Here is an 18,085-nt window from a genome sequence, read left to right on the forward strand (position 1 = left end):
TTGATGGATTTCTCTGCATAGCTCGAGAATGTCGAGCATTAGCTAAGTAAGTAAAAAGAAATGTGTAAACACTGATGTTGCTCATCACATTTCTTCTCAATCTAGAAAATCATAAAGGCTGCCTCCCTGCGGTTTGTCTATAATTTTGAGGAACAAGTATGATTATAGAGTAGATTATTATAATATCTGAATATTATGCCCATCACCTTTACAATTTAACCATATCTCAAGCTCTTTCTCTTTTTTTCTGTTTTAACACATTCCCCCACACAGTGAAACAGAATTATTCTGCACCTGTCATTTTTTTGGTACTTCTAGCGTTCTATTGTTTAACCAAACTTGTATCAAAACTAAAATCCGTATGAACAAGCTGTCAGAGTTTACATCTAAAAACAGGGCCCCCATCAGATGCTCTGGGTCCTGAAAGGTTACACCTTAGTCAGAGAAAGGCACAAAATTATGCAGTAACTATGACTTCCCCCCTAGTCTGAGGAAAAAGCATCCAAGGAATGAAAGCATTCATGGGGGTCTTCTGGTGGTCATTCTGTTTCTATCTTTGCTGAACTTCCTTAGATCTCTGCTCCTTCCTAAGAATGTCTTTCTCTTTAAACTTGGCCTTGAGAATTTTGATTTAACACTTGGGAACAATCTACTCCCTACCTACAGGGGCTGGCATTGCCTGAGGATCCAGTGGTCTTCCCAAACTTATTATTCATTTGACAACGGACCACCGAGGAGCTCCAGCAGGATGGCACAGGGCAGTCTCTAACCCTTCAAACCCTGCAGAGCAATCTCAAGTGGGGGAGTCACCTTAATTGGGCCTTCTTTAGATCTCCCTACCAGCAGAGTTGTTCATACTTTTCTTTGTCTTCAGTTGCCCAGTAGACACCTGTTGGCTCACATGGAGACGTACGTGCCTGCATGGGCTCCCACCCACCCTCTCTGAAAGACAAGCCTTCCTTTCCAGAGACAGCAGAGTTCTAAAGCTGGTAGGCAGAATTCTAAGTGCAAATAATTTTTGCTTGGCATACATAGTGTTCTAAAAATTAGAAAATTTCACCAAAAACATCTGGCTTCTTTGGAAAAATAAGATGTGGCCATTCTAGAAGGCATTTCTGGAAAGTAACAAACAGCCAAGCCCAGGAGCAGCTGCCTTTTAGACAGGCCCGTGTGGTCTCTTCTGCTACAGGCCTGTCACTCCCTTGTGTCTTCTGTTTTTCTTCCTCCTTTGGGTTTATTGATTCTTGGTTTAAGACAGTAAGGAGCAAGAAAAACATTCTAGATCAGATACCTCTCTCACAGTACAGTTGGAAGAACTCAATATACAGAGCAATGTTACAATCTTTATTTCTATTCTTACTCCCTTTTCAAATTGTGAATCTTGGGTTTTCAAGAAATAAAAAATAAAACAGGTCCTTTGCTAAACCATATACTCTCTGTGGCTGTTTGCTTAGCTACATAAGACCTGACAGAAACTTTGAACTTGCCACATGAAAGGGTTGGATCAAGCACCTATCTAAGGCCTCAACCTCCTTCCAGGAGGGAGGTGAAGGGATTTCCTTCTTCCAGGGCGGGTGGAAGTTCATAGGGGATTGTTGCAGTCTCCATACCATCTCACAGTCACAGTTAAGTTTCCTTGAAGAAGCGTTATAATCCATTTAGTTCAATGTAACTCCATGTGAGCATCTCCTCTAAAACATTGATGACTCCCCTTCTTGATCATTTCTAGAGACAAGGAGCTGTCTACCATCAAACTGCCCATTTTCAGATGTATCCTCTATAACATGAGTATAAAATGTGCCTTACTCATAGGGTTGTTGCAATAAGATTTCTACTTGTTGTTTGGTTCTGGAAAGTTCTTTCTTTTACTGAGTTAAAAATCATCTTATAACTTCTTCTAATTATCTCCCATGAAACTTCTCACTTCTGCATAAGATTCTTTCAAATATTTGATAACATGTTACTTTCCATAGTCCTATCATGTTTAATTTAGACATCACTAGTTATTTCAATGGTTTCTCCTATGAGATGATTTCTAGAATATTCACTATTTTAAGAAACTTATACTTGATATTGCATTTTTAAATGCAACTTTTATCTTGGAATATTGAATGTAATACCCAGAGGTAAGTGAAACAGCCTTTTTCTATCTTAATTTCAGCAGAATCCCATAGGCAGAGAATAAAATAATAGGTGTCAACAGGGCTGCCAAGTTGCACAGCTGCAGGGGGCACCATTCACATCACAGCCTATGTGAACAGTACACCCAGGAGTTATGCATGCTGTGCACAGCGTGTGTGACCCATCCTGGGAGTCCTAGACACATTCTAGAGAAGAGTGCTGGATACACAGGTAGGATGTGTGTTAGCTCCTCTCTCACTTCCAGGGCAGAAGAAAGAAGACAATTCATTGCAAGAAGGAAGAAGCTGGTGGTGAAGATTTCACTGGAGAGAGCTATAAATGTGTTGATCTCTCCTCGTTCCCACACATACCTACCAGAGACGAGAGGGAACGCTTCTCCCTTATCTTAAACCAGACAAGGAGGGCTTTCAGAGCACAACTCAAGAGAGCTTTAGCCTTGCCTTTGAACTTGAAGAATGCAGTGACTGATAACTACCTTCAGACGTAACTCTACCATATAAGCACAGTGGTCCAGATGTGATCAAATCAATGCAAAATACAGAAGATCTTGTACATCTGAGGATGCAAACCAGTGTCACATTGATCTTTTTAGTTTTGAGATCACACTGATCTCAAATTGCCTTATATTCAGTTTCCAAGCAACCATCCAGATACTTCTCGTACAAACTGCAATTCGGTCAGATATCTTGATATTTTATATGGGTAAATCATTTTTTTGAGGCTAAATCAGAATCAACTTGCTACAGAGGCAGCATCATTAAACGTGGATTTGGAACACCTTGGTTTGTCTCTCCCTTCGTCTACTTAGTTGGCCGACCCCTTAATCTCTCAGAGCCTCAACTGTCTCATCTGTGCCATGAGAATAATACTACCTCCCTCTCCTCTCCTGGAATTGTGAGAATTTAATGAGATAATGTGTGTGTATGTTTAGCACTTTGGAACCCTTAATAAATACGAGTTCCCTTCTGCCTCTTGATGGCACCCTCAATTCGTGGTTTTGCTCATCCCCAGCCACCCTGCAGGGGACAGTATAACACAGGGGCTGAGAGCCACTGCTAAGGTGCCGTCACCACTTAGAAGCCTGTGACTCCAGGCAAATTGCTTCAATTCCCTACTTCTCAGAACTTTTCTCTATAAAAAGGGGGAAATAATAGTATTTGAGTATAAGATGAGACACGACATTGAAAGCATTTAGCACAGAGCCTGGCACACAGCATGTATTCAGTAATTTTATTTTAATTGTCATTACTGCTGTGACTCTAGTGGAGTTTTTTATTTGCTTCGATGACAAGGCCTATAACCATCCTCCAGAAATCTGAACAAAAGTTCTCTTAGAAACGCTCTTAACTGCTGTGCGTTCTCTGGGGACTACTGAAGTGCCTTTAATTGAGTCAACCTGCAAATGAGGAGCCGATTTCCAGCAGGGGGAGGTAGAGGGAAGAATGGCCACAGAAGGCCCTTTTGACCGTCTCTCATTCATTTTGACCCACATTTCCTATAAAAATCTCTTTCCAATTCTTCTGAGATGTATCCTCCCCAAAATTCTAGGCGTCCTGTCTAGGTCCCCCAAAGTGACAAGGTTACTTTGATTCTGTCACTTTAATTTCATCCATCAGCACCTCCTTATATGACATTAACTAAAGAGCAGTTGCTTCCCTCAGGGTTCCTCTGAGTTCCCGCCCCTGCTGACCCGCCTGCTAATACCACAGTGTTTGCATCTATGTTTCTTGCTGCGCTGCCTCCCAGCTGCTCTCTGGACTGTAGAGGACAACCCAGGCTATCAGGAACTAAGTTGCAAAAACAGAGAAAAAGGTAAATTTAGGCTTGTCCTGGCCAAAATTTGAGATTTGGGATATCGTAGTGTTTAACAACCTTTTTATAACTAAGAGCCCTTGTATTCTTTAAAAAAATCCACCTAAATGTACCAAAGCACGTTGTACATTGTGCCGATATACAAATGTGCCATAATAGGATGATCCATTATAAATTATGATAAAAAAGGATACTGTTACTTTTATTTAGTTTGGGCCATCTTGCCCTCTGTAAATATATTGTTTCTTCTAGATTTGTGGAAATCCTGAGAAAAGCTTGAAAACCCATATTATTACCTTAATAAACCCTTAGGAGTTGGCAACCTTAGATTAGGAATTGCTGGGTATGGCTTTAGCTAGAACCATCAAAACCAAATCATTTAGTAGGAAAGATGCCATGTATATTGAAAAAAATTATGCTTTAAGACTCTAAATAATTTATTCCCTTTTTGTTTCTTTTTTTTTTTTTTAAAGATTTTATTTTTTCCTTTTTCTCCCCAAAGCCCCCCGGTACATAGTTGTGTATTCTTCGTTGTGGGTTCTTCTAGTTGTGGCATGTGGGACGCTGCCTCAGCGTGGTCTGATGAGCAGTGCCATGTCCGCGCCCAGGATTCGAACTAACAAAACACTGGGCCACCTGCTGCAGAGCGCGCGAACTTAACCACTCGGCCACGGGGCCAGCCCCTCCCTTTTTGTTTCTTTAACGTTAAGATGTTTATTTTAATTACTAATATATTGTAACTAAGTTCTCACTTATTTGGAGGTGGATTAGCTACTTTTAGGGGAGAAGATGTGGTGGAGAAAAACAAGACTCCTGGGGCAGAAAGATCTGGTTCTTCTACTTACACGCGGGTTGATCTCCATGAAGCTAGTCAACCTCTTTGAGGCTTGGTTTCATCACCTATGAAGAGATCGACACCACCTACCTTATATGATTGTGTGAGGACGAGAGGTGACAGCCATAAAGGGAAGACGGTGACTGGCACAGCGTTCGTAGTTAGTAAAGTGTAGTTGTTATTATGAGGAAGAGCAAGTTACCATTTTCATAATGCTTACTATATACCAGGCCCTCTTCATTTTCTGATGAGAAAACTGAGGGTTGGAGACTGTCAGTAGCTGTCCCACAGTCACATCGCTGTTACGCGGTTGTATTAATCACTGTAGGCCAGCTTGCCTGTGATAACCAATAACCCCCGAATATCAGTGGCTTTAAATAACAGAGCTTTGCTCCTCATTTGTGTTCCTGTCTCTTGGGGGTTTGTGGGGGGCACTGGTCTATGTTGTCCTCATTTGGGAGGACAGGCTGAGGAAAGCATTGCCATCTGGAACGTTGCTGATTGCTGGGGCCAGGAAAGAAAGATGGAGAATCCTGCAGGAGCTCGTAAAAGATTCTACCAAGAAGTGACACGCGTCATTTCTCACTCATATTTTATCGGTCAGAACACTCCCATGGCCATAAATAACTTCAAGGTGATGGAGACATGCAAGTCTCTCCTATCACCTGAAGCGGAGAAGAAACAGACGCTGCTGAATAGGAACACCTTCCACAGTGACAGAGCCCCAGTTCAAATCCGGGTCTCTGATTTACATATGGACACCGCAGCGGAGCCCAAACCTCTCACCTCTTCCTAAACCAGTTCTTTATAATATGGCCTCACTGGTACATCTGAGGAAAATTCTCACAATTTACAATATCATATACACGTAACTACTCAAGTCTGGTGCAAAGGCACAATGCCAAGCAGAGTAGAGGAGTTTATGGGTTTTCTGCTTTTTGTGATCATGGATAATTGAAACTAAGTACCTTCCATTGAAGATTTTGCCTTTGTCTTTTATTTGCTTTTTAAGTCAAGAAAGCTGTATTTTCTCCTCTTGACTTCTTTCCCCTGCTCACTAAATGCTGCTCCACACGACAGCACACCCCAGTGCTAACAACTCTGCCTTCACCTGCTTCGGCTCACCGCTGAGGAAATAGCCTCGGTTGCTGCGTGTGACTGCAGAACACATGGGAGGGACGAGGCCATGAAATTCTGTGCTTCCGTTTCCAATGTTGCAGAACTTCTACTCATCAGATCACTTCTGCCTCATCCCCGCCTGACCGACCATTAAGCTCAGGGATGAAAGCTCCTGCCGGTGACAGCCTGTGCAGGTGCACACAATAAACCGTGTAATCGTGATTCCTCCTCCTCAACCAAAATGTGGAATCTGCGGTGGCCTTCGTTAAATGAGAGAAAAACTTACTTAAAACAGAAACTTAGAGGAAGGGAGAAATCCCATAATTCTGATCTTGGGTCAGCTCTGCGGGCCATGTTACAAAACTCTCCATATCTCAAGGAATCACCAGATTTTTCTCTCCAAAGGTATTTGTACAGCTCAGGAGCTCATGGCTTTTCTGTTTTAGTCTGCCTACATATTGATTGATTTTCTCTGCTTTGGGTTTTCCTAGTTGGCCAGTGGATAACCTCTCTCTCCAGCTCCCATTCCAGAAGGATATTTCCCCTTTGTGTGTTCTTTGATGCTTCGTCCACACTTCCACTTCTTTTATCACAACAGGAAAGTCTCGTTAATCCAGAATTTGTGATCACTCCAACAATGATGAGCTTTTTTTTTAACCTTTTTCTCTTAGGGAGAAAGAGTTGGCTTGAGCAATTATTTGTGAAAGCATACTCAAACTCCTTCAGTGGGGCTTACTTACACGAAACTAATATGTTAATCACCAAAAAAATGTTTATCTGGACAATATCTATTTCTCAAGGACCCTATCAGGGAGCAGTTATTTAGTTTGAGTTACAATATGAATTTGTAAGTAATAAAGCTATGATTTTTATTTAAAAATAGTATAGTTCAGATGGTTGATTCTATGAGCTTGACTTCCATCTACTCCCCATGTGAACAATCCCAGTTTTCTGCTCAAAACCATGAATCTACGTCTAATCTGAGTTTAAGAAAAGCAAAGTTTTGTCTATGAAATCGGAGCCAGGGGCTCACAGTTCCCCCTTTCCCTCCAGCTGTAGAGATGGGGAGAACAAGATAATTCAGTGGGCAGTTTGTGAGGCTGGAATACTTGAAGACAGTGCTGTTCTGCTTCCATGGAAGAGCCAAGTCCAATGTCATTTAAACCAAATGAAGCTGTAAAACTTTTTTTTAAAGATTGGCACCTGGGCTAACAACTGATGCCAATCTTTCTTTTTTTTTTTTTTTCTGCTTTATCTCCCCAAACCTGCCCTGTACACAGTTGTATATCTTAGTTGCAGGTCCTTCTAGTTGTGGGATTTGGGACGCCGCCTCAAAGTAGCCTGACGAGCGGTGCCATGTCCGCACCCAGGATCTGAACCCTGGGCCACTGCAGCGGAGCGCGCGAACTTAACTACTTGGCCACGGAGCCGGCCCTGAAGCTGTAAAACTTTTTAGAGTCAGTTGCTCTTAAAGGCCAGAAGGTGTGGAATATTCTACTTACTCTGTCAGAAAACAAATGTGAAGTAATAAATGAAATTCTTGCTTTTCAGTTTCTTCTTACCAGCCACATTATTGAGCCACTGTGCACGGGGCAAGTTGGGAGGAGAATGGTTGGTACAACTGAGAACAACTTTCCTTTGAGATCAGTGACCTTACAATTATTACCCTCCCCATGTGTGGTTGGGATTCCTTACCGCTGGGGGTTAAGAAGGCATAGAGCAAAATATTTAGGAGTGTGGGTTCTGGAATCATGGAGAATGAGATCTGCTCTCAGCTATGCCACTTACCAGCTGGTATTTAATTTATCTGAACCTCAGTTTCCTCATCTGTAAAACAGGGATAAAAATAACACACACCTTAGAGTTGTAAGGATTTGGTGAATGAAGCACTGACTGTAGTGATTGATAAATGGAAGTCAATGGATATTCTCTGATACCGGGCTACGTGGTGCCTAAGTGGAGTTTTGTGTACTCCAAGAATGCTCCCTAGTTCTCATGGCAAACAGTAGTGTCAGTCATCTGCAGTGCTTAGGAAACATTTGGTCAAGTAAGCAAACCTAGTCTCCCATTGTATCAGGCCATTGTGATAGCTCTGTTCAGTTCCTCTCCCCAAATTCCCCAAATTCAGTGCCTGTGGTTTAGAGTATATTTTTGGCAAATGGTGGAAAGTCATAGATATGGTGAGCTCCTTAACATCTAACAAATTCACTCATATGCAGGTGGGGCCAGAGCCAGAGAAATAATTATTTACGACTCTTATTATGTTACCTTATTTACACCCTTTCCTCCAACTGGAGTATCCAGGGAAATATGGATTACACTTCTTATATCATTTATTCAGTAAATATTTATTAAGTACTTCCTCAATTCATGGTGATTTGATTGGCACTGAAGGAGAGAGCAGGACCTTAGCCTGGCATTGTGGGAGGAGTACATGCGTGCAAACAACACAGTATATGAATATACGGCGTGAGCCCCACAGACAGTACACATTAGAAGAGGAGGTGACCCCGCAGCAGTGTCTTGACACACCTGAGCCCTGTTCAAATCCTGTTTCCTTGATGAAGGCATCACCTTCCTACCTCTTCTCCTTTTTCTGCTCTTCCTTCTTTCTGTTCCAAATCACAACCTCCATTAAGGTTTGGGCTTCAGAAAGCAGGACAGGGTCTAGAGACACTGGCTGAGTCCGCTGTTGGCTTGAGGAACTTAGATGGGGAGGTCTTGGTTTGGAGAAGACATACCTCTTTCTCTTCAGCCCATCTACTTGGCCAACTCCTGCACATCTTTTGCAGCTCATCTTAAGCGCTGCCTCCTCTGTGAGTCCTTCCCTGACTGCTCTAGACAAACGTTTTTGGGGTAAGGGTGGAGAATGTATTTATCAGTGATATAATTATTAAAAAAACCACCACAAATGTACTTTATTATGCTGCAGATTTCTTGGTTATGCCTCCCCAACAGCCTCTGTTTCTTCTTCCGCTTTTCTTCTCCATCATCTTCCCAATCTCCAATCTCCACTCTCTTCCCTCTCCTGCTGTAGAATCCCTCGGAGAGGATGATGAGGAATGATCAGAGCGTCAGGGTAGAGGAAATAATGATGTGCTCAGTGAGAGTGATTTGCAGCATCACAAAGAGGGTGTGCATGGCTAGAAATGGTTGGGGATGGGGACAGGGCAGGCACATTACTCAGAAGAGACCTAGATATTGCACCTCATACACACTTCCATCACAGCACTTAGCCCTTTACCAAATAAGTTCATTGACTTCCCCATTCCAACTGATTGGTCTTCAGATTCAATCCAACTCATAAATAGGGATAGAAAGATCTGGAAACATCTTACCTCTCCCGGTACTCAGAACTCTAAATCAGGGATATTCCTTTGAGTTTGTCAATCTGTCTGTTATACATGCCCTCTGAGCCCTTCCTGTACCTTAATGCCATGCTTCACTAAATGGCTCCTGGAATTAAGCTTGTTAGGGAAGGCTGGAAAACCATTCCAGGGTAGTGCATGCCCTCCTGCAGTGTTGTGCAGTTAAATCCTTGCACATTTGCTGTCCATTCTCCAGCTTCTCAATGCTACAGGTTTGAGCCACACGAGCTACCACTGTGGGGTGTGAGGTATTAGGAAGCTCTCCTGTAAACGTAACCACCTGCACGATGGAGTGTGCCCTGATGAAATTCTCACATTACTCACCTCCCCCTGGGGTTTGGTATGTTGTTGATAAAAGAAGGTAGCCCTGGGCTCACTTCATATCATCATGCATATCTGTTAGATCTGGGGAGAAAGTCTTGATGACTTGACCTTCATCTGTGGGAGAACGATAAACACCTGGGACCACTTATCTCTCCCATCTATTCGTTCATACCTTCATCTGTTTATTTATTGAGCATTCACTCTGTGAGAGGCGCTGTGATGGGTGTTAGGGATAAAAGGGTGAAAGATGTGTTATCTGTTCTCAAAGGACATGGGGAAATTGCCTCTCCGATTGTGGTGACAATCTAGGCCTGGGGTCAGTAAACTTTTTCTGTAAAGGCCCAGAAAGTAAGTATTTTAGATTTTGTGGGCCATAAGGTCACTACTGCAACTACTCCTCCACTCTGCCATTGTAGCATGAAAGCAGGCACAGATAATTCATAAACAAATGGGTGTGGCTGTGTTCCAATGAAACTTTATTTGTGGATATTGACATGAATTTCATGTAATCTTCATGTATCATATAATGTTATTCTTCTTTTGATTTTTTTCCAACCATTTACAAATGTAGCAACCATTCTTCATTTGTGGACTATATGAAAACAGGCAGTGGGCTGGATTTGGCTCACAGACCATAGATTGTCCACCCCTGACCTAGGAGGTGATCACTGACTGTTTAGATCTGTGATTACTAAGTCTGGCTCCTGTTCAACCAAAGCAGAGATCCCATCAGCATCATAGGAGGGGTCCTTGTCTTTTCTCCCCTCCTACTTCTGTCAGTCTCCTGTCCCCAAACCCCAACTCCACAGGTCTTTCTACAAAATAGAAGTCCTTTTACAAATTTTTGGTACAACTGGGGACATCTGGGGACTTGTTTTCCTGTGAGAAAATGAAAATCTCTCCAGTCACTATTTGGTCTCTGAAATAGTTAATTTAGTTTTTTTCTTTTTCCCCTTTCTCTGTCTCCATACTAAAAATTAACATAAAAATTCCTTCTGGCTAAATTCCCGATACATTTTCACAGTGAGCATTTTCTGAAGTGAAAATTAGTAGCTTCCTTGCAGTTTTCATCAGGGATGTGAAATTGTGCAGCTCACAGGGGTGGAGAACTCAAACCCCATTTATGAATTAATACATGCTGCTGAGGGTACCTCGCTGTCTGCTGAGTGCCAGCGATTCTTTTCTACAGAATTCTGAGTATCTAAATAGTGTATTTTAATTTCCTTTCTCATTCCACGAGCGAGAGAATACCATTTTCTATTTGCACAAATGAATTAATATGTAACAACTAGCACCTATATAAGATTATATTATTTACACTATTCTTAGGGGTTGGCAGCACTTGGGCAAATTATCATGTCTCTCTCTTGTCCCTCCTCCCTCCCTCCCAATTTTTATCCAGGTGAAATCCAGTTACAATGAGCATTAAGGACACCCTCAAATGGGGACCACAGTCAGTGGGGGCAGACATAGAGCGGGAGGAACTGGCTCAGGTCCCATTTATAGCTGCACTATGATTAGGTATCTACAGGGCTTCGTGGTTTAAGCATAAGATGCCACTTTCACACATCACATCTTCCTTCTTTGATAACCTCTGCCTCTTTCTCGCTCTAGCCATCTGGTCCTCAAAGCAGCCTTAACCTCAGTCTCAAGATCTAAGCTATTGAGCTAAAACCCTATTCCCCGCCCCCACCCCCGGGATGGCTCTGTTCTTTCAGGTCAGAAAATCTGATAGTATATAAAATATGACATTTGCAGCAATTCACAAGAGTTATGGGAAAAGGAATGTTGTAATTGTTAAAAACACAGGCTTTGGAATCAGACAGGCTTGGATTTGAATCCTGGTTTTCCCACTTAGGAGTTATTATAGACTTCAGGCAAAATAATTACTTCTCTGAGTCTTTGTTTGGATAGCTCTGAAATGAAGGAGAAAAGCTGCCTCATAAAGGAGAGATGAAGATTAAATGAGATAATGAACAGTTAGCAAGCACTCAATGACAGGCTGGGGAGAAGATTTAATAAGAACTGGACAAAATGCTACCACCTTGAAAGAGATTTTTTTTTCCTTCATTTGTACTCAAACATTGGTTGAACTGCTGTTTGCTTCTGAGAATAGAGAAAAATAAAATAAGTGTACAATGTGAAATAGAAGAGCTCATGTTCAAGTAGAAAAAGAAGCCAGGGAACAGCAAGTGTCGTACAGGTGGATGAGTGTAAAATTGAAGTATGTCCAGGCAGAGTGGGGCCCCAGAGGTGGGACTCATCAACACACCTGGGCACCTCAAGGAAGGTAGTATTCAGCTAAATATTGAAGGATGAATAGAAACTTGTCAGGTATTCAAGGGTGGAAGTATGTTCCCATTAGAGGGATAGAAGTTCGGGTAGCAGAAGTGGAGAAAGTGGTCACAGGTGTGACTGATGAACGATGCTGGGGACAGGTGATGAAGGGCCTTGAACGTCAAGCACAGGAGACTGGACTCTGACATGCTCAATGGGCCTTTATGATGTGTGGGAAAGCAGAATGCCATAAATGAGGTGACACCTTTCCCCCTGTAAGTGTGGCTGAGCTAGAATAGAGATCCATGTAGAGCTCAGTCACCTCGGATGTGTCCAACTCATCACTTACACGTGAGGAACTTGAGGCCGGTGATCAAGTCACCCAGCAAAAACTCTGACAAAGTATGAACAAGACTAGGAATAGGTCATCTGAATCCAGTGCTTTAAGTTCCATCCACACCAAGGCCTTCTCATCTAAATCCAGGCCTCTTCATTTAAGCTGTGCGTTCTACAGACTGGATTCAGATACAAGTACCATTCCAGCATGCTTTACTGAGTAACAGCATCTTCCCCACTTTCTGAATGTCAGAACTGTCCGCCTTGCCTGCTGGGAGTGGGGATATCAGCTAGGAGCAAGGATGGGGATTTTGCAAGGAGGAAATGAACCAATTGCAATGCCTTGCAGATGCAGAAACAAAATCAAAACCTAAAGCAGACTGAGAAAGACTTCTTTCTTCCCCTCGAACTTGCAGTCTAAGCTCTGTTTTACAACTGGTAAGGAATGCATCACACTGCAGCTGCTCCCAGCCCTTATTCCCTTACCTCCAGCCACTACCCAGCCCTTCCTTCCCCAGGGCCTAGCAGGAAGCACACCAGCCTGAACAGGTGTGTGTGTGTGTGTTTGCTTGTTTTCTGATTACAGGTGCCTGGGGATCCCACGCTCCAAGCAACAGAACAGGGGCCGGCCTGGGTCTCTTCCCACATTGGGACCCAGAAAAAGGGCTGGAAGCTGAGCTTCACTTCCAGCTTCCCCCGGCTCTGTTCCAGAAGCGCCTGGGCTTCTCCAGAACCTCTGCGCTTGACTCCCTCCTCTCTTAGCAACCGGAAGGCTGTGGATACCATCAGCGGGTGGGGGCCGGGCGGCCGCGAGGCCGTGAGCAGCCCGGGAGCTCAGGGCAGCGGCGGCCCAACCCAGGTGTCCGGCACCCAGGCGACCGCAGTGCGGAGCCACCCGCGAGCGCGACTGTCGTGGCGCCAGCGTGCACGGGGTCCCACCCACCCACCCTCCGCACCTGCCGCGGGGTCCAAAAGGGATCCTGCAAAAATGAGCCATTCTCACCCCGCTGGGTAAGTGACAACGGGAGCTAGTCCACGCCGCAGCAGCTGGTGGCTCCAGCCAGCGGCCCCTCCTCCCTCCTGCTGCGGAGGGAAGGGGCGAGAGGGGAGCGCGGGGCGGGGGCTGGTGAGAGGAGAAAAAGAATACGGATTCTAGGTTGCAGCGAGGATGGCAGAAATCCCAGGCTTCGCATCTCCTCCCTCCCCTTCCTCGCTTCTCTCACCGACGTTCGCCCCTTTTGAAATTTTCACCCTGGAAGGATTAAAAAATGGATGTGAAAAACGCATACATTAAGCAGGGACGTTAGCTGAGATCGAGAGGATCCTGTGGTGTGGAACATATGTGTTTAAATGCAAGGGTAGAGGTCACGAAAATAAGCATTCGTCATTGTGGCGACTGGCATAAAAGGAGGTGTGAGTAGATTTAAAGTTGAGGGAGGTTTCTTTGGGAGGAGTGCCCCTTATTTCAAGATTCTTACTCTGCCCAATCTCAAAAGGATCCTGGGGGCCTTTGAAAATATTTTGACCAGGGAAGGTGGTGTGACACAGCAAAGGAAGGAGAGAAGGAAGGAGTCCTGTGCCTGTGTGTTTACACAGGATCTCCCGTTGCTTTGGGCAGGGTGACTCCTCAGAAGACATATTTTGGCAATTATTCAATCTATTCTAGAAAGTTAACTCGGTCATTATTGGCTGTTGCAAAAAACAAAAAAGGTCTTGGTCCTTTCCTTGGAAGGGAGAATATCCAGTTTCCTTCTGAATTAAACAATGTAATGCATATTAGATGTTTTTTTAATTATGATAATATCCTAGTTGATCTTGCAACTAATTTGAAGATGCTTTCCTTTTAAATTGAATTTATTGCACATTTTCAAGAGCAGCAAATTAGCAGAGGACAACATATTTAAGATCACTTGGAGTTTGTGATGTCTGAAATACCACGTTAGTCGTTATGCTTCGGATTTACAGTCAAAGAGAGATTTTATTTTTTAATGAGTTCTGTGAGCATAATGACATAAACGAGAAAGTGTTTGAAAAAACTAAAAGCATTTAAGGGGCCATGTTGGAAGTCAGTTTGAGAACTTTTTGGAAAGTCACATAACTATGACTACACAAGCTGCTTCTTTTATCTCAGATTGAATTTAGTTTAGGTGTTTTAAGCCTGCAATGCTGAACTCCTGTGCAGTTTTAGTTAGCCGGGGGCCATGTGAGATGTAAATAGCACTATTTTTCTACAGCTGCTGTTTGCGGGATGTCCACATTTGGGAAAATGAATGTGTCAGTCATGGTTGTCTTCCTGTGTTTTTCAAGTTTTTGGCTAAGTTAGAATCTGATTAGACCATTTAATCGTCTATTTTAGAATGTGGAAAAACCTGTAGCTGCTTATTAAATTGCGCGTGATTAAGATTTCAGAAACTGAAGTGAAATTTTTCTGAAGCTGTTAGTTCCTAGCTCATGGGAAAAAGGAAAATTTGTGATCTCGTGAAAGAGGATGCTTCCTGGTACTCTTCAAGAAAGATATTAATATAACAGCAGTAAGTTTGCACTAAAATTGAAAGCTCCTGGAGATTAGGCACCAATCTCATTCATCTTTGCGCCCTGTTTGCCTAGCAGAGTGTCATGCATAAAGGAAAGCTCAACAGATGTTTGTTGAATGAATGGTGTGGCCCGGTGATGCAGCCAGTCTAGAGCTGGATGTAGTATTCACGTGTGAAAACCATATTTCATATATGAAAACCAAAAAACATTTATCAGGTGCCTACGATGTGCCAGGTTCTAGTCTAATGTTTTACGTGAAATACCTCATTTAATCTCCCCACCTCTTCCACGAGGCACGTTCTAGTCACCCTTATTTTCACAGATAAGGAAACTGAGGACTGAGAAATTTCTAAAGGTCTCCCAGATAGGAGGGGTCAGGGCTGGAGTGCAAAGAGCCTGTGGGCTTAACCGTTGCACTACATTGCCTCCCGTGGTCAACAGCTGAGACGTGAGGAGCCCCAAATACATAAAAAGTCGTATCCAAATCAGACCAACATCTCGCAGGTGACAGCTGTACATAACTACCTAGTATTTTGATACCTAATTAGAAAATAATTTTATAATAGTGTGTTTATATTTTTTGTTTTAGGCCATCAAAAACAAATGAACACAATAAACGTAACAACTCTAAATGCCTTAAAATTCACTCAGGAACCAAATTATTCAAATTGCTACAGTTTTCCCTCAGTATAAGGAGTGATTATTTTTCTTGCCTACGCTACCATTTGGAAATAATAAAAGTTTCAGTAGCAAATAAAAGGTTTCATTAAAGCTGAGAAAGCTTTTCCATCATTACTGAAGCAGTTTGTACTTATTCCATCTTAAGGATAAAGTGGTAATAAAGTGCAGTTGTACAATCAGACAAACTTGAAATCCCTGAAATTCCACCCATTAACAAGGGATGCCCTAATGCTTTCTCTTGGTGCTTCCTTTGAGTTCACTGCTTGCTTAATTACAACATGAAACACTTGACACAAAAATTGCAAGAGCTGTGTTGACTTTGTTCAGCTAGAGTTTGGAGTAAATAAAAATGATCTTAAAAACTTCTGCCAAAGATTATAATAGACTTTGAATCTGAGCTGCATTGTAATTTGCAGGAAGTCGACTATACAATACCGTTTCTGGCACCGCCATCTTTAATGAAATTGTTTCAGAATGGAAAATTTCAATTGATAGTCCCTCTGGTTTGCTCAGTCTCACCCCGAGTTGTGATTTGTTTGTGCGTGTGTTTGTGGCTTGTGCACTAGTCCTAGAGAAGGAATGGGGAATTTATATCCCTCAGTCATGCATGAGGATAAAATGATCCGGCTCTTCTGACTCCTTCAAAGGACCGCCACTGGATCCGTGTGAAGTCGGCCTCTTGTTTGAAGGATACGCTGAGCTCTAAGTAGAGATAGTCACACTCGTCTGTAAATTTGCTTTGAGGAACTGGAAAAATGGGGAGCATTATAGTTTATGACAACATAAAAATACAGAAGGTGTTGTACGTTTGGAAATGTTATTCCAAGGTTTAAAAACTTTTTTTTTGTTTACACTTATTAATTTACACTTTTTACACAAGTGCTTCTGTGGTGACAGAGTATACTGCAGTGTGGTACAGAGAGAATGAACACATCCTGAGTACTCCCTGATCACTCAGTCCTCCTTCATCGAAGGCAGAGTAAAAGCTGCTGTAAGTGAAACTGTCAATTTTTAGGTAGCAGATATGTGTATCCAGAAGTGACAAAAAATTATAAGCCCACCATGTCATTTATAATTGGAGTGCCCATTGCACTTTGTTTCTGGCTCCCTCTTTTTTTGGATCCAATGTGGTGTTTTTTAACTTTTTAAAGTTGAGACATTATTAACATATTATATTAGTTTCAGGTGTACAACATAGTGATTCGATATTGTATATGTTGTGAAATGATCACTACAAAAATGATCTTACCTATATGTGGAATCTAAACAAACAAAACTCATCGAGGGGCCTCCGGTGGCTGTGGTGGTTAAGTTTGCGCCCTCCACTTCGACACCTGGGGTTCTTGGGTTTGGATTCTGGGAACTGACCTACACACTGCTTATCAAGCCATGCTGTGGAGGCATCCCACATGTAAAATAGAGGACGATGGGCACAGATATTAGCTCAGGGCCAATCTTCCTCGCAAAAACCAACCAACCAACCATAAAAACACAACTAATCGACACAGGGAAAAGACTAGTGGTTGCCAGAGGCCAGGGGGTGGGAGGTGAACAAAATGGGGGACGGTGGTAAAAAGGTACAAACTTCCAGTTAGAAAATGAACACTTTGTAACCATGTGTGGTGATGGATGTTAACTAGAGTTACTGTGGTGTCTCTGCTCTCTCAGTTGGCAAACAGCAGTAGTGTGTACCGCTGTAGCAGCATTCTTGTCTGTTGCTCACCACTCACTCCCACCTTCAAAATTATCTCTGTCACACAGAATTTCGGACTTGAAGTCATTAAATATTTGAATTCAATTGGATAGTTTCTGTTCACCCTCCTGTTAAATAGTAACAACTTACCATTAAGGAGTGAATTGTTTCTGGTTAAAAGAGGTGAATCAAATGTGCTCATTTGTCTTGACTTCCTATCTGATAATTTTGTTACAGATTCTGCTCTTTTTTCAATAGATATGATGTCTTCTCTTATCCCTTCAATTAACAAACCTTTTCAAATAAGTAGTTGAAAATGGGAACAGATTTGTTATGCGACACCACTCAATTCTTTGAATGCCTTCAGAGTTATGTGCCAAATATCACGTAGGGATCTATCACCAAAAAGTGTATTCGAGGTTCTGATCTTTCAAAGGACGACTCAATTATATCCTCCTTTAGTTGTGTTGAAAGCAAAGGATTGGAAACTCCTTGCAGTCACATTTGTTGCAAACATGTGTGTTGTATCAACATCTATACAATACTTTAAATTGTCCCTTTGTTTTTCATATGTTTTTATAAGTCCAATGCACTGAATAGGATGCCAGACGGTGAGAGGTGTGCCTTTCTGTTGTAAAAGCAGAAAGATGATTATAAAAGTGAAGAGTAGGGGGATCAGCATGACTGGAAGTGCATTTGCAGGCAGATCAGTTTTAGGAGAGTACAAAGGAAACTTGAGTGTCTAGAAATTGATGCCCCTAACACTATCCTTGCCTGAGTTCCCCTAGGAAAGTCTTTGGGTGTCCCCAGGGTGACATGTCCCAGTTTATACACTTCTGGTTTGGAGAACAGGTGCAGTCAGATGCAGTCTGCTATGGCGTTCCACTTCCTTTCTCCCCGTCTCTGCTGATGAAAGGCATCTTTAACTGGGAGAAGTGCAGACTCCCCCAACTTATTTTGATT

At 42.6% G+C, this 18,085-nt stretch overlaps 1 protein-coding gene across 3 annotated transcripts in view; it reads left to right on the forward strand.

The window, feature by feature from the left end:
* Window positions 1–12,152: 12,152 nt before the first annotated feature.
* Window positions 12,153–18,085, forward strand: part of ERICH3 (glutamate rich 3) — a 104,422-nt gene continuing 98,489 nt past the window's right edge. For 2 of the 3 annotated variants that reach the window (XM_070267489.1, XM_070267490.1), the window contains exon 1: window positions 12,644–12,762. In XM_070267489.1, coding sequence (XP_070123590.1) covers window positions 12,659–12,762 — 104 coding nt within the window. In that variant the 5' untranslated portion in view covers window positions 12,644–12,658. Of the gene's footprint in view, window positions 12,763–12,799; window positions 13,225–18,085 lie in introns of all 3 variants that reach the window. The other variant, XM_014740216.3, reaches the window with a different exon arrangement.

This window comes from Equus caballus, chromosome 5, assembly GCF_041296265.1.
Source record: "Equus caballus isolate H_3958 breed thoroughbred chromosome 5, TB-T2T, whole genome shotgun sequence".
Lineage (NCBI taxonomy): Eukaryota > Metazoa > Chordata > Mammalia > Perissodactyla > Equidae > Equus > Equus caballus.